The sequence below is a fragment of the Trachurus japonicus genome, chromosome 12 (genome assembly GCF_045865225.1).
Source record: "Trachurus japonicus isolate A0001 chromosome 12, Traja_1.0".
Lineage (NCBI taxonomy): Eukaryota > Metazoa > Chordata > Actinopteri > Carangiformes > Carangidae > Trachurus > Trachurus japonicus.
In genome coordinates this window covers 4,028,743-4,048,315 of record NC_140918.1, presented here as the reverse complement: position 1 = coordinate 4,048,315, position 19,573 = coordinate 4,028,743, and the positions used below count along the sequence as shown (strand labels likewise).

At 43.8% G+C, this 19,573-nt stretch overlaps 3 protein-coding genes and 1 long non-coding RNA gene across 4 annotated transcripts in view; all 4 read right to left on the bottom strand.

Annotated features, from left to right (window-relative positions):
- LOC146976881 (uncharacterized) overlaps positions 1–5,861 on the bottom strand; it is a 36,240-nt gene extending 30,379 nt beyond the window's left edge. The window contains exon 1 of the long non-coding RNA XR_015037188.1: positions 5,743–5,861. This is a non-coding gene — a long non-coding RNA (uncharacterized LOC146976881). The remainder of the gene's footprint in view (positions 1–5,742) is intronic.
- A 2,947-nt stretch (positions 5,862–8,808) lies between these two features.
- LOC146976880 (uncharacterized) lies at positions 8,809–11,301 on the bottom strand. Its single transcript, XM_085794305.1, has 6 exons — positions 11,197–11,301; positions 10,481–10,544; positions 10,366–10,407; positions 9,893–10,141; positions 9,654–9,739; positions 8,809–9,069 (listed from the first exon to the last, which is right to left on the bottom strand). The coding sequence occupies exons 1-6, from the start codon at positions 11,299–11,301 to the stop codon at positions 8,809–8,811; spliced, it is 807 nt and encodes a 268-aa protein (XP_085650431.1).
- A 3,547-nt stretch (positions 11,302–14,848) lies between these two features.
- Positions 14,849–16,048, bottom strand: LOC146976879 (uncharacterized). Its single transcript, XM_085794304.1, has 4 exons — positions 16,005–16,048; positions 15,670–15,933; positions 15,215–15,572; positions 14,849–15,044 (listed from the first exon to the last, which is right to left on the bottom strand). The coding sequence occupies exons 1-4, from the start codon at positions 16,036–16,038 to the stop codon at positions 14,849–14,851; spliced, it is 852 nt and encodes a 283-aa protein (XP_085650430.1). The 5' UTR covers positions 16,039–16,048.
- Positions 16,049–17,425: 1,377 nt separating this feature from the next.
- Positions 17,426–19,322, bottom strand: LOC146976878 (uncharacterized). The gene is made up of 5 exons (XM_085794303.1): positions 19,236–19,322; positions 19,121–19,162; positions 18,784–19,047; positions 17,813–18,052; positions 17,426–17,703 (listed from the first exon to the last, which is right to left on the bottom strand). Exons 1-5 carry the CDS (start codon positions 19,264–19,266, stop codon positions 17,426–17,428), a joined length of 855 nt encoding a protein of 284 aa, XP_085650429.1. The 5' UTR covers positions 19,267–19,322.
- Positions 19,323–19,573: the final 251 nt, after the last annotated feature.

Here is a 19,573-nt window from a genome sequence, read left to right as displayed (position 1 = left end):
TGACAGTAGCTCATCACACCTCCTCAATCTTCCTCTCCCTCGTCGTCTGTCGTCTTTTCATCCTGCCTTCTCTGCACCGTGTCACCTGTGTAAACCTGTTAGCACCTGAACGCACCAAACAAAACAGCAGATAACAGCAGAGGCCGGCCGCCTCGTCCATCACCACTGTGTACACTCAGCACCTCACACACACACACAAACACACAAATACACACACAAACATGGCCATCACAACTTCAGGCTGTAACTCAAGAGGGAACCGAACTAGATCTGTCAACCTTCCCGTTTCCCCGGGAAAGTCCGTTATTTTAATCATCTGTCTTCGCCGTCTTCCCGTTTACATATTTTCCCGTGAATATTGTGTATTTCCCCTCCGGCCCAGCAGGTGGCAGTACAGTAGTTGTAGCGCCTCAAGTATGAATGATTCGCGAGATTCAAAAATCACAAGTGCGAGCATGAGACACATAAAGGGACTACGAGGAGTTTTGTAAAGTGTTTTCACACTACATTTCCCATGAGCCTCCACGCGTACGGTGAAATTCTTGGACCGGCGCAAGACGGACGAAAGAGAAAACATTTGCCAAGAATATTTTCATTAATCAAGAATGAAAGTCGGAGGTTGGAAGACGATCAGATGCCGTCGTAGTTCCGACCATAAACGATGCCAACTAGCGATCCGGCGGCGTTATTCCCATGGCCCACCGCCGGGCAGCGTCCGGGAAACCAAAACCAGTAAATGCTGGGTGAGTCGACCACTAAATAATAATATCAAAATAACGATAAAGACAAAACGATATATTTATTGAATATGGACCCATTAACAAGTGGTAACGTAGATTCATCCACATTAATATGAGACTCTTTTAGAACCAAAAGCAAACTCCTCGGGGTCTCTTTAGAATGACCTCTAGTCAACGATTTATAAACTACAAGATGGTTTTCACAGCTTCTACTTCCTGAATTTAGGTGCGCATCTTTATTTCATTATGTCCACCACTAGTGGATGAAGTGATTGTCAGGTGAGCCTGACTTCAGTAGGCACACCTGATTAATCACTTCACCAATAGTAAGGCACAGGAAATAAAAATGCCCAACTAATTCCAGGAAGTAGGAGCTGGGAAAACCATCTTGTAGTTTATAAGTGGTTGACTAGTGGTAATGATAAGTGTCTTTTCTAAAAATGTAAGGGGTCATGGGTGGTGGGACTCGCAGGTAATTTCCCTTATTTTCAAATCCCAATGTTGACGGGTTTGAACCGGACGCTAAATCACCGCAGCAGACCCAGAGCCGGTAAGTTTTGATTCTACAAACTTCACATCTCCTTGGCCTAACTGATTGAAGGTTTCTCTACCCGATGTGGAGCCCTCACATGTAAGTTTCACTCAGTCCAATTTGGTACAGTAATATCCGATCCCACCACTCTCGTCACACAAAATAGCAAAGATTAGTGCAATTTCGGGAAAATCAAGACACATTCTGGACCATAAATCACTACATACTCTGTATTATGCACTGATACTTCCATATCTGAGCTACTGTGTGGAGATATGGGGTAATACCTAAAAATCCAACCTACAGCTGTTATGCGCATTACAAAAAAGAGCAATAAGAATCGTCAATAACACTGGATAAACTCATTATTCATAAAGGCACACACGCTGAAATTCACCGCTTTGGTTAAACACAAGACTGCACAAATCATGTACAAAGCAAAAAAGAAATAACCTATCGAGGTACAAAATATGTTTATGGAAAGGCGGGGTGGGTATAATCTGAGGGGGGAATTGAATTTTAGGAGAATTAAAGTCGGAACAACTCTAAAAAAGCATGTGCATAACAGTCTGTGGGGTGCAACTGTGGAATGGGCTGGAGAAGGAGCTCAAAAATAGCACAAACATAAAACTGTTTAAAAACTATACAAAAATATGTTTCTAAAAAAATATGAGAATGAGGAAACGAAAGTTGGAATATCATTTCAACTACATAGGGATAGGTGATTATAAGACTGAGAGTGAGTCTGTGATTTTGCTTGTATTCAGTTTATTTTGTTTTACTTTATTATGGGTGGGAACTGATGAGCTCGGCTTCCTCCTGCTCCTTTTCGAGCATTCTTTGTTTACTGGTTTAAATATTGGACTTGTTCTTTGGGACGCTATAATGTGTTACTTATTTTATATGACTTTTTTTTCTCTCTTTTTAATATATATTCGAAATAAAGAATAATTAAATCAAATCAAATCAAAATCTGGACAAGGGTGTCCCACAAGGGTCAATTTTAGGGCCCTTACTCTTTAATTGCTTTCCTTTTCCTGAAGTTTGCCGCTCCACAACACTAATGGGAAGATGTTTCGTGGACTGATGAAACTAAGATTTTATTTTTTGTATTTTTAATTAAAACATTTTTTTAATGTGCTGTATGGTGTAAAAATGGCACTGCATACCAGCATGTACATTATCTCAAAGGTGAAGTCTGGTGGAAAACATTGAGTATTATAATTGTTTGTGTGGTGTTAGGTTAAGCACATTGTGTTTGTTTATACTTGTGACTTAGATGTAGATCCAGTCACATTAAATGAACAATTAATGCAGAAAACTAAGAAATTCCAAAGGGTTCACGTACTTTTTCTTGCCACCTGGCTCCCTCTCTTCTTTTTCTTCTCTGTTCTGTTTAAACGTCTCCTTCATGTTTCCTCTTGTGTCCACTTCACGCTCCACCGTCAGCTGAAGTGTCACACACAGTTTGTTTAAATGCAGAACTGAGCGGCTCACAACTGCTGAACATTAACACGCAGTGAGTGTTAATGAGTGTGTTGTGTGTGTGTGTGAACGGTGCTATTGAACAGATGTAGTACTCGGCACTTACATCAAGGTCTCTGGCGCCCCGAGGCCGCACCGACGTCCCTCACTTACTGTAGATAAAAGCTTCTGCCACACAAGGAGATGTAAAATGTAAATGCAGTGAGAGGCACCGTGTCAATAGTTGTTTAACACGTCGCCACGTTTCTTTTAAAGAAGATAAACGATAAACTAGAATCGCCTCCTCATGGCCGTTTCCCGTTCCAGTCATAACCTGTTTATCCAGAGATGCAGAACTATGAATCATGGGAGAAACTTCATCACAGCAGTTGTTTTGTGAGTGATTTGTGGAAGGTTTATGGGAAATATGAGGAAATTTCCTCCTCACAGACGTTGTGTTTAACCGTCACACTGACATTTGACCTTTAAGGCCTTTTCACACCGGAGACTGTGGCGAATAAATGACAAGAAATTGCTAAATATTTGGCGGCAAATATTTTGCATCGAAACCGTTCACACCCGCGGCGATGCAAATGTGTGACAGATACGACAATTATAAACCAAAGTTTGTCTTAAATCCATTAAACACAACTACTTGTTGATTCTCCCTCATGTATTCAACACCTGTTGTGCCACTCTCGTCTCGTTACCAACTTTACTTTATCCAACACAGCAGCTCACTATCTTTCCGAGCTGTTCGTTGATGCTTCACCGCACGTTGTCCTTCATTTCGTTGACTTTGTAAAGTTTGTGTCCCTTGTCAAGGATATTTATTAAAGGTATTCAGAAAAGAAAAATGAATTTGATCCCACTACGGGTCATAAAATTAGTGTAATCACTCATCTATCGGACGATGTAGGGCAAAGTTTGTGCAAAATTCTATTTTCAAGTAAATCCGCGATGAAAGTGGGGTAGTTTTTTGCATTGGATAATGCAGGCGCACGAATTATGCGTGACGTTGCTCACGATCAGCCACTGATATTGGATCCGTCATCCGTCAATCAAATGTCTGAGAAAAATGAAGAGACACAACACAAACACAACACAAACTCTCCTCCTCCAGATCCCTGCAGTCCATCATTTAGCCTCGCTAAGCCTAGCTAAGTTTAGTTAGCAAGTTATAACGTAGCAAGCCTACTAGCTAACAGTTAGCTACGTTAGCTAAACACACACACACATACACACACCGAGCTCAGTCTCGCCCCAAACATTTAATATCCCGCCCGCTCGATAACGACCAATCAAATTCGTTTTCCTTACTCGGGGAAACTCGTAGAAGGAGGCGCGACAAACAGGACAAGCGGCCATTTCTGAACACCTTTAAGTAGGATGTTTCGAGGCAGCAGGCAGTAGAGATGAAGCTGCAGGAACACACACACTTCTCTGTCACATCACATCAGCTGTTTGCATTAAACACACACACACTCAGGTGAAGGCAGTGTGTTAATACCCAGGGCGAGCGGCGGCGGCAGCGTGGGGTGAGAGAGTGAGAGAGAGAGAGAGAGAGAGAGCAATCGATTGTCAGACAATGAAAAACAGATCATTAAGTGAAACAGCTGCCGGAGAGAAAGAGAAGCTGCTGATGAATAGAGAAGAAGAATGAACGGAGTGAGGAGCGTCTGATAAAAAACATTTTTTTAAAAAATGTAATAAGTCTACCATGTGATTTATTTAGGATCATTTTCTACATGTTTTCTTAGATTTTATTTATTCGTTGTATTTCATTTCATTTCGTTTCTAAATGGCATCTTTAAAAAAAAGGAAAATTTCAAGAGTCATAAAAGCTCATTAAAAAACCTCTGTAACTTGAGGTTCATCTGTTTGTTTATCTGTATGTTTCCATTATCTGCTGACTTCCTCCTGCTGAACAAGCTGCTCCACAAACCTTCTTTAATAAAAGCATTTTTTTTTTTGCCATAACTGCTGTTAAATCAATGATCCTCTTTCTTTCTGTTCCTGTTTTCAGAGCACACAGAGCTCCGCGTGTCCCGGCCGCCTGGTTTTCTGCAGCATAATAAATATAAAATGAGAGGTTGTGGTTTGTGTGTTCGGCTCCGGTCGAGTCTGTTCAGCTGTGGAAGCAGATTTCTCTCTCCACACATGTGAACGACCGAGCGTCGACTCAAACGCTCAGAGCTTCACGACTCCGAGAAGAAGCAGAAGAAGAGAAGGAGAGAAACACCGAAACAAAGATGAAGAGACACAGATACTGTGTGTGTGTGTGTTGTCATCACTAACATCTGTCCTGTTGTTATCACTCGTCTCTTTCCTGAATCCTGAGACTTTCAGAAACTCTGCTGCTGGCCCAGTTTTATTTAGAAAATTCTGCGGTTGCTTTTTATTTTGAGAACTCAGGGGTCGTCTCTTATTTTGAAAACTCAGTTTGTCCTTTAGCTTTGAAACTCTGGAGTTGTGTGTTTCAAACTCAAGGGGATGAGTTTAATTTGAAATCTCTGTGGTTTTGTTATATATTTTTAACTCTGGGGTCGTCTCTTATTTTGAAAACTCGGTTTGTCTCTTATTTTGAAAACTCAGTTTGTCCCTTATTTTGAAATTCTGGGGTTGTGTGTTTTCAAGCTCATGGGCTTAGTTTTATTTTGAAAACTCCTGTGTTGCGTTTTACCGCGAAAACTCTGGGGTTGTCTTTTATTTTGAACATTGCGTTTGCCTATTATTATGGAAACTCAATTTGTCCTTTGTTTTGAAAACTCCAGGGTTGTGTTTTATTTTGAGAACTCTGGGGTCATCTCTTGTTTTGAAAACTCAGTTTGTCTCTTAGTTTTAAAACTCTGGGGTTATATCTTTTTCAAACTTATTTTGAAAACTCCAGGGTTGCGTTTTGAGAACTCTGGGGTCATCTCTTATTTTGAAATCTCGACTTGTACTATTACAAAATTACTAGGGTTGTGTTTTATTTTGAAAACTTGGGGGTGGTGTCTTACTTACTTTTTGAGGGCGGGACTTCTCTGACTGACAGTTGACAGCAGAGCGTGCGCTTATCACAAACTGGCTCCAAACAGGCTCCTCCTCCTCTTCCTCTTCGACCATATATGGATTAGCTTCAGAGACCTGTGGGTGGAGTCACAGAGGAAAATCTAGATGATGATTAACATCCTAGAAGCTCATATATTTTATACTTCATGAACACTGTCTGCATCATAGTGCGAATTACAGGAGGGTTTGGAGGATTTTGACCCCCCAATTACAACTTTGACCCCCCATAAGAGGTACAAATAACAGATAGGGGGGTTGAAACATTTATTTTTCTTATTAATAATCATAAATACTACAATATACAGTATATTCCATAGTCGTCATTGTTTTGTTTATTGTTTATTGTATTCTTTGGATCCCCATTAGTCTACATAATGATGCAGATCCTGGGGTCCACATTAAATCAAACACTTATTCCAACAATACAGTGTTTATACAAAAAATTACATAAAATCATTTATCCTGAATATAAACAAGATTATAGAAATGCATATTAAGTAGTACAATGTAAATAAGTTAACATGATCAAGAGGAATAATATAGCTTTTTACATGATTATCAAATAGTTACATGATTATAGTCATGCCAGGAATTTCAGACACCCCTATAGTGGACTAAACCATTTCATTGACTGAGCCTGCGTCACTGACTGGCTCACATCCAAGTCGACGTGCATTTTGAAAAAAAAAGAGAGGGAGAGATTTCACGCCGTCTCATGGAGTGCTGTAAATTAATGTAAGTAGCTACCAAGCTATTTAATACACTTGCATTCTTACTAACTTTCAGAGTTGCAGAACTATATCATGTCATGTGTCTGCAGCTCATCTTGTACGTAGCCTATGCTAAGTTCCCATAGATAGATATATCTATGCTAAGTTCCTACCTTTAGTTTTTTGCTAGAACACCTGGCCGTTGTCTGCTCCTCCCTCTCTGGCGTCTTCATGTTGGTTTTCGCTGCTTCCTCTGACTCTCTAACGTCACTTTATCCTTTGTCACGTCAGTATATTCCTTACCACGCCGCGTTTCTGTCCGTTTGGTTCTTCTGTGCCCTGTGCTGCAGGTCACTTTACTTAGCAGAGCTATCATAACCTGTAACCTGCTGCAAGCTGCAATGCCGTCAGGTTGAAAATAAAGCCGCAAGCTGCGTTGCCAGGTTTGACAGTTACCTCCTTTTGGAAACGACATTATTTGAAGTGAATGAGAAGTTTAACGTGGATGTTTGGGTGTTTGTAGTGCGGTGTTGGGCTATTTGTGTATCTTTGTAGCACATACAAGTTTTATAATTTATTTTTAATTGTCTTTGAGTGGTGGTTTAGTTGGACTTTTACCTTTTTAATACTGAAAACATTGGTCACCTCAAAATCAAACTTTGTGAGCTGTTTTTTTTTTTTAAATAATCTGATATGTTTCTCACTTCTGAAGTAATGGTAAAGATAAGAGTCACCCTATAGCTCAGGCTTTTGAGCCTTTACTATCCATTAATTCCAATATTGGGACCAGTACAGGATGTGAATCTGTCAAGAGTCTAGAGTAGAGCATGTATGGCAACACATCTGCCATTGTCTTTGCTATGTAGATACTAGTGTGTTTGGTTCTGGTTCAGCATTGTGTGGAGCAGAAATGAGGGTTTGCTAGGGTGTGTGTGTGTGTGTGGCTCTGACTTGCTGGCAGTTTAGATATAATATAGAATATTTTGTTGGTGACTGCAAAATTTGTTTGTGTGGTAGCTACATTATGCGCCACGTGAACTGTAAAGTTGTGTAAAATTTGGTTCATCATCATCTAGACATTTCATTGAACAAGCAAGATACCGTAAACTCAAGCACGCGTCTGTAATGTACTAAGTTCCCTTTTATCCCTGGAGAAAACGTTGACCCCCCCAATCATCATTGTATAATTCGCACTCGGTGTGTGTGTGTGTGTGTGTGTGTGTGTGTTGTTATGACTGGATCTAAATGATCGCCCTCCCTCTCTCTCTTTAAGACACTGGAGACTTTATGCTAAGTTTTCACATGCAGGATATTTACGGCGCTGACGGAGGAGACGTGTGCGTATGTGATATGAACACACACACACATTGTGCCAGCCTCACACACACACTGTGCCTCACACACACACACACACACAAAAGAATACAGAGCACATTTGAAATGCCTGCAGGAGTAGAGTAGAAGTGCCTATTATGAGCCATTATAGACAATTTGAAGTCATTATGAGCACTCCTCTGTGTAAATGGGTATCATTGTGTGAAATGCTCTGGCATCTTACAGACCTGTCCAACTGTCAGAAATAAGTAGAGAGGAGAGGAGGCGAGTGACAGAGAGGAGGAGGAGGAGGAGGGAGGAGGAAGGAGAGACCGAGGGAGAGAAAGACAAAGAAAGAGAGGGAGAGGGAGATTTTAAAATCGTGTTATTATTGTCAATAGCCGCCCTGGATGGGTTATTGTCTGTAACTGATCAATCTGAGATAAGAGTTGAGCTCAGGTCAATCACACACACACACACACACGCACACACACCAAGGTTAACAGAAACTCTTCTCTCTTCACATTCTGGGTGAAAGTTTCCATTTTCTCTCCCTTTAAACAGTCAGGATGTGTATAGTATTGATTATTGAGTTTCCACTCTGACAACAACAGGGAGGTGGTTTCAGCCAGAAACAGGAAGAAGGCTGAAGAGTGGGAGGTGGAGGTCACAGGATCAGTCAGAGTTCACACCTATACTCACTCTAACTGCAGCTGAAGAGTGTCGGTCATTTATTTCCTTCCACTTTTTATTTATAACACAATCTGAACATGCACAAAAAAACTCAAAGAACCACAGTTCAATGATGAAGTGATTTATTGAGAGAGACAGAGACAGATATGAGGACACTGGCTATGTCTCCATCAGCCTGTTTAGATGCATCTAGAAGTATCGCATCGGAAAATAGTTTTAACCAAAGTCCGTACTTTTAATGGAAACAAACAGTATTCAAATTTCTTTTAATGCACATTTCTCAGTTATTTCAACTTCACTATCACTTTTGGATGGAAACATGGCTACTGACATCATCATACTCTTCATCCAATCCCTGAGCTCCTCCAGCTGACCGGTCCATCTCCATGGAGACGGCTGCTTTGTCTCTTCTGTCCCTGCTGCAGTAGATGGACAGCATCAGACCGGTGGAGACGAGGAACGGACAGAAGACCAGGAGGTGGACGAAGAGTCTGACCAGAGAGAGAGGAAGAGGAGGAGGAGGAGAAGAAGGAGGAGATGAAGGAGAAGGAAGAGATGAAGGAGGAGGAGGTGGAAGAGATGAAGGAGGAGGAGCAGGAAGAGATAGAGGAGGAGGAGGAGATGAAGGAGAAGGAGGAGGAGGAGAAGATGAAGGAGAAGGAAGAGATGGAGGAGGAAGAGACGAAGGAGGAGGAGCAGATGAAGGAGGAGGAGGTGGAAGAGATGAAGGAGGAGGAGCAGGAAGAGATGAAGGAGGAGGAGCAGGAAGAGATGAGGCAGGACGAGGAAGAGAAGGAGGAGCAGAAACAGGAAGAGATGAAGGAGGACGAGGACGAGGAGCAGGAAGAGATGAAGGAGGACGAGGGCGAGGAGGAGCAGAAGGATCTGTGGAGACAGGAGCAGAACCTGGTTCAGTGATCAGTTTCTCAGCAAGTGAGTTCATATCTTTAAACTGTCAGCGAAACAGGAAGTGATGTCATTGTCCTCACCTCTGACCCAAAGCACGCTCTTAGGAGACGTTCTCGTTCTCAGAAAATCAGAACATGAGAAGAAAACTCCATCAGATAGTTGGACTCTCCTGAGCTTCAGTTCTCTGACAGGTTGAGATTCAAGTAAAGTTTGACCCCTGAAGAAATAAGCGTTTACTATCCTCCCACCTCTGTCTTTGCAGCGCAGAGTGACATCACTTCCTAGCATCACAGGAAGTGCAGGAATCTCCAGGATCAAATCACCTGAACAACAAAGACCAGAGTCATATACAGACAGAGTTACAGCTACAGACCAGACAGAGAGTTACAGCTACAGACCAGAGTCATATACAGAGAGTTACAGCTACAGACCAGACACATACAGAGAGTTACAGCTACAGAGTCTGAACCTCTCACCTCCTGTCACATCGATGATGAGGAAGCTGATCTCTCCTGAACGGGTTTCACAAGAGTACATTGCAGAGTCTGACTGGGAGAGAAATGGGATGGAGCAGGAGGAACCACTAGAGACCCCAAATCCTAAACCACACTGACCCGGCCGTCCTTTACTGACCCTTTTCACTGTCAGTTGATTATCATCACAGCTCAGAGACAGTGATTCTCCAGTGAAGAACTGCTGACGGTTTGGACGGACATCCAGAAACACTGGGGACAGAGTAATCACGTTTCCATCCACATGTTTTTATTCGCATTAAGCAATATCGAATTAAAAATGCCTTATGGAAACAGTAAAATTTGATCAAATATCATGAATATCGACAAAAATTTAATACAGTTTATGTGACAAATCGCAATGGAAACAGTTCTTTGCCGCTTCTTTGCGATCATGTTTTTTTTTCAATTTCGCTACGTATTCTCAGCTCTCTCACCTGCAGAAACAGTCGGTCCAGACAGCAGCAACACACACACACCTGTAACAGGAGGTCAGAGGTCAGTGAAGGTCAGAGGTCAGAGAGTGATGGTATCATGTGTGTGTTCACTCACCCAGCAGCAGAGAGACAGGTTCAGTCTTCATGGCGTCGTGGTAACGACTGACCGTCAGTCTGAGCTGCAGAGCAATAATAAGCGTAAATAATAAGAGTTTCACAACTTCCTGTTTCTGATCTCAGCTCCAGAGAAAGTGTCTATTGTGTTGAAAGAGTCTGTTGTGTTATTTCCGAGTTGTGTTGAATGCAGCATCATCCCACCAGCGTTCTGTGAAGAGTCGTCTGAATCCGCCCCTGATTAGGTAAAACTCACTGCCATCAGTGGTCAGCGGGTGGACATGAAGGACGCCACCAAGCAGCAACAGCTGGACTCTGAAGTTCTGGTTTCAGTCAGAAATATGAAGGTGAGGAGGAAACAGGAAGAAGTTTGAGTGGAGGTGGAGGTCACATGATCAGTCAGAGTTCAGACCTAGCTTTCGTCCCAATTCAGGGGCTGGAATATGTCTTTTTACACTTCCACCAGCTTCTCACCTCAGGCTGGCTAATAATACGAATATGTATTACTTCATTAATCCCCAAAGGGAAATTCATTTGTCTGTCAACTCATTTCCCATTCGCAGAAGAATTAAAAAGTCTGATGGCAGTGGGTATAAAAGATCTTCCGTATCTCTCTGTCCTGCAACAAAGAGAGAGAAGCCGTTCACCACAGTTCCTTTTTTGGTCCATCAAGGTGTTATGATGTGGATGATTGGTGTTGTTCAGTATGGCCTCCACCATCCTCATCGTGTATCTCTCCACCACTTCCCCTAGAGAGTCCATCCTCACTCCGATCACAGAGCCAGCCTCCTTGACAAGCTTATCCAGCCTCCTTGCCTGCATTTTTTCCTCAAACTTCCTCCCCAGCTGACTGCAGCATATTTGTAAACCGTTATTATTGTGAAATGGGAAGAAGACTGAGTGGAGGTCACATGATCAGTCAGAGTTCAGACCTAAGCTTTCGTCCCAATTCTGGGGCTTTTGTAGGACGCAACCTACACGGTCTACAGAGGAAACAGAACAGAGGCACCTGTGTTGACCGTTGGTAAATGTGATGGTCTATCCTTCGGGGAATTTCCTTGTGCCCGAACACAATCGACTTCTTCACGTCAAACACGTTAAGGAACCAGTCCAACTTGTTATCCAGGTGTCCACCTGAGTATTCACAGGTTGGCACCACCCCAATTTCCTTTGTCTGTGAGGTGTTCAGGATGAAGCAGTTTCTGTGACTCCAACCACCGAAGACTTATCAAATCCCTGTATTGCGGATTCCTGTCCATTCATGATACATGACACAATAGCAGCGTCATCCAAGTATTTCTTGAAGTGGCAGGACTTATATTTAAAGTTCGCTGTATACAATGAGAAACAGGAATGGAGCCAGGAAGTTCCCCAACCTGACAAACTGTGGCCATGGTCAGGTAATTTGTGATCCAGGAGACAAAGGAAGAATCCACTCCCATCTCTGTGAGCTTGTTTTTGAGTATTGTGGGTTGGATGGTATTATTACTTAAAAAATCCATCCAGATTCTTCCAGATTTAGAGATGGCACGGTGGAGCATGTAGAGGACTGCATCACTCACTCCAATGTGTTCTTTGTATGCAAACTGCATAACGGCACGCAAAGAATCTTGGGATATGGAAGGCCATGAAGGATTGGTCCGGTGCATCCTCCAGAACCAGCAAAGGAAGGATGGAGCCTTTGAATTGGGACAGGCCTTGTTGCAACACTATGATGCAATCGGCATTCAAATGCTGCCTCTGAGGAATGAATTGAGACACAGCTGTTATCACAGATGTTTCCTTCCTTTTTTTTGTTTATTGCCATCAAGCCTTCATGCCTACAGTAAACGTGGTTGCAGAGTGCAGCACGTTCAGAAAAAGAGTGCAGAGACCCCAGGAATCCATTGTGTTTGTAAAGAAAAAAAGGGGGAAACTGCATAACGGCACGCAAAAAGAATCTTGGGATACGGGAGGCCATGAAGGATTGGCCCGGTGCGTCCTCCCAGAACCGGCAAAGGAAGGTCGGATTTGGAGGAGCCTTTGAACTGGGACAGGCCTCGTTGCAACACTGTGAGGCAATCAGCCTTCAAATGCTGCCTCCGAAGAATGAATTGAGACATATTGATCTTATCACTCTGCAGCGGTTTGTGTCAGATGTTTCCTTCCCTTTTTTATTTATCGCCATCAACCCCACCCCACTCCCCAACCCTAACCCCCAGCAGCTTCAACAGTTAACCTGGTCTGAACCTGAACCAATGTGCTCAGACAAAACAGAGGTGACAGCCTCGCAGCCGCCATTCCTGCATTAAACGAACATTTCATGCCTACAGTAAACGTGGTTGCAGAGTGCAGCACGTTCAGAAAAAGAGTGCAGAGACCCCAGGAATCCATTGTGTATAAAAAAAGGGGTAACAAAACTTATTCTGAAATGCTTATGTGAATTCATGTTTTGGTTACTCTGAGTTATGATGGATAGGCTATTAAGAATTCATGAAAAAAATTGTAGTATTAAAAAGAGTAAAACGGACACTGTAAAGCAGTAACTTTATTTAAATATATTCAAATAGACGTTTATTATGGACAAAATGAGTAATTTGTCTGCATGGATGTGTAGGCTAGCTGTTTGTTTTTTTTCCAGAGTCCTTCACCTCCCCTTTGGACGGGGTTATCCACATCTTCATCTCCACCGCAACACTCGCCATTGGACATTCACTGTTAAACAGGGCGGTAGGACCTTATATGCTCATTTTATTTATTTATTTTTCCATTTATTTGAACTTTTTGGACAATTCACTTTTCAATACCTGAGATCTCAGAGTTTTTTGTTATTTTTATTTTATATATTTTTGGTTCAATTGTGGTCCAAACAACAAAACTACTTAAAACAACTGTATACTTTGAATCTAACTTTAAGTGATAATACACTAGGTGCTGTTACATTTTCATGCAGTATTCACTTTAATTTATTTACTTTACTTTTTGAGATACTGTTTGTTTGAGAAACAGGAATGGAGCCAGGAAAAAACAGTTCCCCAACCTGACAAACTGTGGCCTGTCTGTCAGGTAATCTGTGATCCAGGAGACAAAGGAAGAATCCACTCCCATCTCTATGAGTTAGGTTGGATGGTATTTCATACGTTTAAAAAACCCAAAAATATAATTCTTACGTAAGTGTAATGGAGGGTCCGCGTGCACTCACTCACCCATAAAGGACGTGCAAACCTGACTGCAAAGCGGTCATTGATCTCTTGGCAAAACGCTTTGCATTGTCGCCCGCCGTGCGGGAGACCAGGGTTGGAACCCCACCTGGCGCAGTACCGAAACATAACGCAGCGGGCCAGATTGACATCGGCTACATAAGCGCCAGATTCTTCCAGATGAGAGATGGGACAGTGGAGCATGTAGAGGACTGCATCACTCACTCCAATGTGTTCTTTGTATGCAAACTGCATAACGGCACGCAATGAATCTTGGGATACAGGAGGTCACGAAGGACAGGTGCTGTGCCTCCTCCTAGAACCGGCAAAGAAAGGTTGGATTTGGAGGAGCCTTAATTTGAACCTTGTTGCGACACTGTGACGCAATCGGCCTTCAAATGCTGCCCTCCGAAGAATAAAGCCACTGAGTTGAGGCGCAGCTCTTATCAATCTGCAGCTGATTGTTTGAGATGTTTCCTTCCTCTTTTTATTTATCGACATCAACCCCACCCCACAGCAGCAACAGTTAACCTGGTCTGAACCCGAGTCAATGTGCTCAGACAAACCTTCAGAAAAAGAGTGCAGAGACCCCAGGAATCCATTGTGCAATACATTGCTTCATTAAGTGTTAGGAAAGTCACATTGCAGATTGGTGCAATACCTTTGCGACTTCACCTGGATGTGAACCCAACGCTGAACAAGTGCTGCCTGTTCCTGTGCTCTGGAGGCTTCAGAGAGAAGTCTGAGGAAAGGGACTTGGACTTTTGACTTTTTCACTATTTACTGGTGGAACTGTTTTTCCAGGATCTCCAACCCTAGTTTCAAGGGTATGCTGTGTGTTAAATCTTATTTGCATTATTTGCCCTCAGGTGTAAAGATCTTGAAGCGAGAACTAACAAGTAAATGATTTATGTTCTTATATAATACATAATGGCTGAAGGAAGACTCTTAAGAGGGATGTTGTGTTCGGTGATATTACTGCGATCTCGTTATGCCACAGGATGACACTGTGAGATAGTGAGTGCTGAAAGAAAAGTGGAAGTATCTACCTGTTATAGTTGGTGATCCTCAAAGAATTCAAAGAAAATCAGTTCAATTATGAACTCAATCTTTATTGAGACAGAGACAGATCTGAGGACAGTGTGTCCACATGATGAGGACATGAAGACGAGCTGCAGCATCACTGATCTTCAGAACTCATACACAGTGGTGACATCAGCAGGGACATCATGATACTCTTCATCCAATCCCTGAGCTCCTCCAACAGACCGGTTCATCTCCATGGAGACGGCTGCTTTGTCTCTTCTGTCCCTGCTGCAGTAGATGGACAGCATCAGACCAGTGGAGACGAAGTATGGACAGAAGACCAGGAGGTGGACGAAGAGTCTGACCAGAGAGAGAGGAAGAGGAGGAGGGGGAGGAGGAGCAAGAGGTGGAGATGTAGTACGAGGAGGAGGAGGAGGAGGAGGAAGAGATGAAGGAGGAAGAGGAGGAGATGTAGAACGAGGAGGATGAGAAAGAGGAGTAGAAAGGGGAGATGTAGTACGAGGAGGAGCAGGAGGATCTGTGGAGACAGGAGCAGAACCTGGTTCAGTGCAGTGATCAGTTTCTCAGCAGGTGAGTTCATATCTTCAAAACTATCATAGAAACAGGAAGTGATGTCAGTGTCCTGACCTCTGACCCTCAGCCAGCCGTTAGGAGACCTTCCCAACGCCTCAGTAGAACACGAGTAGAAACCTGCATCAGACGGTTGGACTCCACTGAGCTTCAGTTCTCTGACAGGCCTAGATTCAAGTCTGGTTTCAGTACTGTAGAAATAAGCCTCTACTATCATCCAACGTCTGTCTCTGCAGCGCAGAGTGACATCACTTCCTAGCATCACAGGAAGTGCAGGAATCTCCAGGATCAAATCACCTGAACAACAAAGACCAGAGTCATATACAGACACAGTTACAGCTACAGACCAGAGTCATATACAGAGAGTTACAGCTACAGAGTCTGAACCTCTCACCTCCTGTCACACTGATGTCAACCGGGAAGCTCCTCTGTCCTGAACTGGTTTCACACCAGTAAAATCCAGAGTCTGACAGGGAGAGAGGAGAGATGGAGCAGGACGAACCATTAAAGACCCCAAATCCTGAACCACACTGATCCACCTGTCCCCTTCTGTTCCCCCTCACTGTCCATCCTCCTGTCTGTTGATCATCATCACAGCTCAGAGACACTGAGTCTCCAGTGAAGAACTGCTTAAGGTTTGGACGGACATCCAGAGACACTGAGGACAGAGAGAGAGAGAGTCAGTCAGGTAGAGAGACACTGACAGACAGTAACTGTTTCCTCTCTCACCTGCAGAAACAGTCGGTCCAGACAGCAGCAACATACACACACCTGTAACAGGAGGTCAGAGGTCAGTGAAGGTCAGAGGTCAGAGAGTGATGGCATCATGTGTGTGTTGACTCACCCAGCAGCAGAGAGACAGGTTCAGTCTTCATGGCGTCGTGGAAACGACTGACCGTCAGTCTGAGCTGCAGAGCAACAATGACTTGAGGTTCACCACTTCCTGTTTCTAATCTCAACAGCTGATGTCACCGTGTCTCGGTGGTGTAGTGCCAAATATATGTCAATTGTACATGGTATAAAAAAAGGTGCCAAGATGCACGCATGCAACTTTTTTGTGAGCCTCTCTCTACTTCCTGGTAGTTGTTGTAGATGTAACAGTGTCTAACAGCACTGAGGGTTGTCACTCTTTCCCTAGAATATGGAATCGTACCGTAATTGTGGATTAAATAGATCATCGCATTTTGAACTAATACAAGAAACAGTCTGTTGTGTTATTTCTGGGATGTCTTCAATGCAGCATCATGAGAGATCAGTGAGAGCTGTGATTGGTCCATGACTCTCAGGTGTTGTACCTACAGTCAACAGGTGGACATGAAGGACACCAAGCAGCAACAGGTGGACTCTGAGGTTCTGGTCCTGGGACCTGGTTTCAGTCAGAAATATGAGGGGGAGGAGGGAAGGAGTGGAGGTTAAATGATCAGAGTTCACACCTTCTCACTCTGCAGCTGTTTGTGTCGGACGTTTCCTTCCTCTCTATTTATCACGCTCAAGCGTCTTTCTATTTGAGAGATGCTCTCTACTGATTTGCTATGCTGGTTCGTGCAGCTGCGCGTGAGTTTTTCTCTGTAGGCCTACACACATACACCCGTGTACCCGGCCGCGTTTATTTGAGTTCCACCCGTGCCCGACCCGTGAATTTACACAAGACAGTTTATCCACCCATTGAACACCGTTTTTGCGGGTTACCCGTCGGATACCCGCGGGGATCCGACCCGATGCAGGACTCTGGTTTAAACCACTGATGGCAGCCAGTTTTACCCAATCAGGGGCAGATTCAGACGACTCTTCACCAGTAGAAACACCAGTAGAAGCCTTCATCAGACTAGGTAAAGGAAGACTTGGTTTGGAGGAGCCTTTGAAATTGGGACAGGCCTTGTTGCGACGTAATTGACCTTCAAATGAGACGAAGCATGCAGCCGCTGAACTGGGACACAGAACTTATGACTCTGCAGCTGAATGTATCAGACATTTCCTGCCTCTTTATTTATCAGTATGATCAGACAGACTCAACAGCAGCTGTGCTAGCCAACAATGCTAAAAATGGTAATGAGAGTCTAACACACTCACACTTCAATAAGAAAGTTGTTCTTTATTGAGACAGAGATAGATCTGAGGACAGTGTGTCCACATGATAAAGACACTGATCATTAGAACTCATGCACAGTGGTGACACCATCAGTGACATCATCATAGTCTTCATCCAATCCCTGAGCTCCTCCAGCAGACCGGCCCATCTCCATGGAGACAGCTACTTTGTCTCCCATGTCCCTGTTGCAGTAGATGGACAGCATCAGACCAGTGGAGATGAAGAATGGACAGAAAACCAGAAGGTGTCTGACCGGAGAGAGAGGGGAAAGACAAGATGAAGGAGGAGGAGGAAGAGGAGGAGAAAGAAGAGGAGGAGGAGGAGAGGGAGATGAAGGATCTGTGGAGACAGGAGCAGAACCTGGTTCAGTGCAGTGATCAGTTTCTCAGCAGGTGAGTTCATATCTTTAAACTGTCAACAAAACAGGAAGTGATGTCATTGTCCTGACCTCTGACCCTCAGCCAGCCCTCAGGAGACTTTCCCACAAGATCAGTAGAACACGAGTAGTAATCTTCATCAGACCGTTGGACTCCACTGAGTGTATTTCCTCTGACTGGTATAGATCCAAGTCTGGTTCGAATCCTGAAGAAATAAGCCTCTACTATCTCCATACCTCTCTCTCTGCAGCGCAGAGTGACATCACTTCCTGGTATCACAGGAAGTGCAGGAATCTCCAGGATCCACTGACCTGAACAACAAAGACCAGAGTCATACAGACAGAGTTGCAGCACAGACAAGAGTCACAGTGTCCAACATACCATTTAGCCAGTAGATTCGAGTTTTACTGTCCCCTTGTGTATTTTCACTGGCCTGGCCAACAAAACCGTGATTATTTATTGGAATTGTTTAAATTGTTAACATGTTTTCTCCTGGATTAAAATGACATGGTTGTGGTAACTCAACTCTGAAGCAGCGGCGGTAATGAAGTAGCGTCAGGCTGCCCAATGTCACTGAAATGCCTGGTGGAATCTCCGATTAAATACACAAAGTCACGAGTGTCTTGCATGCCTGCTGCCTCGTCTCTGGGTTCGATTCCACCTGGCGGTCCCTTTGGTGTGTGTCAGTCAACCCTCTAACTCTCTCTCCCCCTCCCTGTCACTCCCCAGCTGTCCTTTCAAAATGAATGCATTAAAAGCCAGAGAAAAAAAAGCTGCTGACAGTAAAAAATGTGCCACCCTACATTTAACAGAATATGAAGAGCAAAACAAAACCAGCACCCAAAGCAGCTAATCACATGAAGCATTTCGATTTTCCCATGTGCATTCTAGCGAATCACAATGCATTGCGTCGTACGGGCCAGTGACTGGCCAATCGACTTGCCCTGCTTATTTTTACTGGCCCCGGGCCAGCGGGCCGTGGGTTATGTCGGACCCTGAGTCATATACAGAGAGTTACAGCTAAAGAGTCTGAACCTCTCACCTTCTGTCACAGTGATGTTGAGCTGGAGACTCTTCTGTCCTGAACCGGTTTCACACCAGTAAACTCCAGAGTCTGACTGGGAGAGAGGAGAGATGGAGCAGGAGGAACCATTAAAGACCCCAAATCCTGAACCACACTGATCCACCTGTCCCCTTCTGTTCCCCCTCACTGTCCATCCTCCTGTCTGTTGATCATCATCACAGCTCAGAGACACTGAGTCTCCAGTGAAGAACTGCTGACGGTTTGGACGGACATCCAGAGACACTGAGGACAGAGAGAGAGAGAGAGTCAGTCAGATAGAGAGACACTGACAGACAGTAACTGTTTCCTCTCTCACCTGCAGAAACAGTCGGTCCAGACAGCAGCAACACACACACACCTGTAACAGGAGGTCAGAGGTCAGTGAAGGTCAGAGGTCAGAGAGTGATGGTATCATGTGTGTGTTCACTCACCCAGCAGCAGAGAGACAGGTTCAGTCTTCATGGCGTCGTGGAAACGACTGACCGTCAGTCTGAGCTGCAGAGCAACGATGACTTGAGTTTCACCACTTCCTGTTTCTAATCTCAACTCCTCATCGGTGTTAAAGTCACTCAAAGTAGCACATGTGCCACAGCTTCGTGTCTGACCCAATACAGAACGGAGTCTGTTGTGTTATTTCCGACTTGTCTTGAATGCAGCATCATTCCATCAGCGTTCTGTGAAGAGTCGTCTGAATCTGCCTCCGATCGGGTAAAACTCGCTGCCATCGGTGTTTGAATGAGAGTTGAAAGTTCAAACTCTCATGTTAACG

Bases quoted from the DNA above. Each gene is read 5' to 3' on its own strand.
- LOC146976880 (XM_085794305.1), bottom strand. From the start codon at position 11,301: ATGCAGGCAAGGAGGCTGGATAAGCTTGTCAAGGAGGCTGGCTCTGTG. The intron at 10,545-11,196 runs GTGGAGGCCATA...ATTGCTCTGCAG, and splicing joins AGAGATACACGATGAGGATG to CTCAGACTGACGGTCAGTCG. The intron at 10,142-10,365 runs GTGAGAGAGCTG...CTCTGTCCCCAG, and splicing joins TGGACCGACTGTTTCTGCAG to TGTTTCTGGATGTCCGTCCA.
- LOC146976879 (XM_085794304.1), bottom strand. From the start codon at position 16,038: ATGTTGCTGCTGTCTGGACCGACTGTTTCTGCAG. The intron at 15,934-16,004 runs GTGAGAGAGGAA...CTCTGTCCTCAG, and splicing joins TGGACCGACTGTTTCTGCAG to TGTCTCTGGATGTCCGTCCA. The intron at 15,045-15,214 runs GCTCCTCCTCGT...CTCTCTGGTCAG, and splicing joins CTGTCTCCACAGATCCTCCT to ACTCTTCGTCCACCTCCTGG.
- LOC146976878 (XM_085794303.1), bottom strand. From the start codon at position 19,266: ATGAAGACTGAACCTGTCTCTCTGCTGCTGG. The intron at 19,048-19,120 runs GTGAGAGAGGAA...CTCTGTCCTCAG, and splicing joins TGGACCGACTGTTTCTGCAG to TGTCTCTGGATGTCCGTCCA. The intron at 17,704-17,812 runs GTCAGGACAATG...CTGTCTCCACAG, and splicing joins GGGCTGGCTGAGGGTCAGAG to ATCCTTCATCTCCCTCTCCT.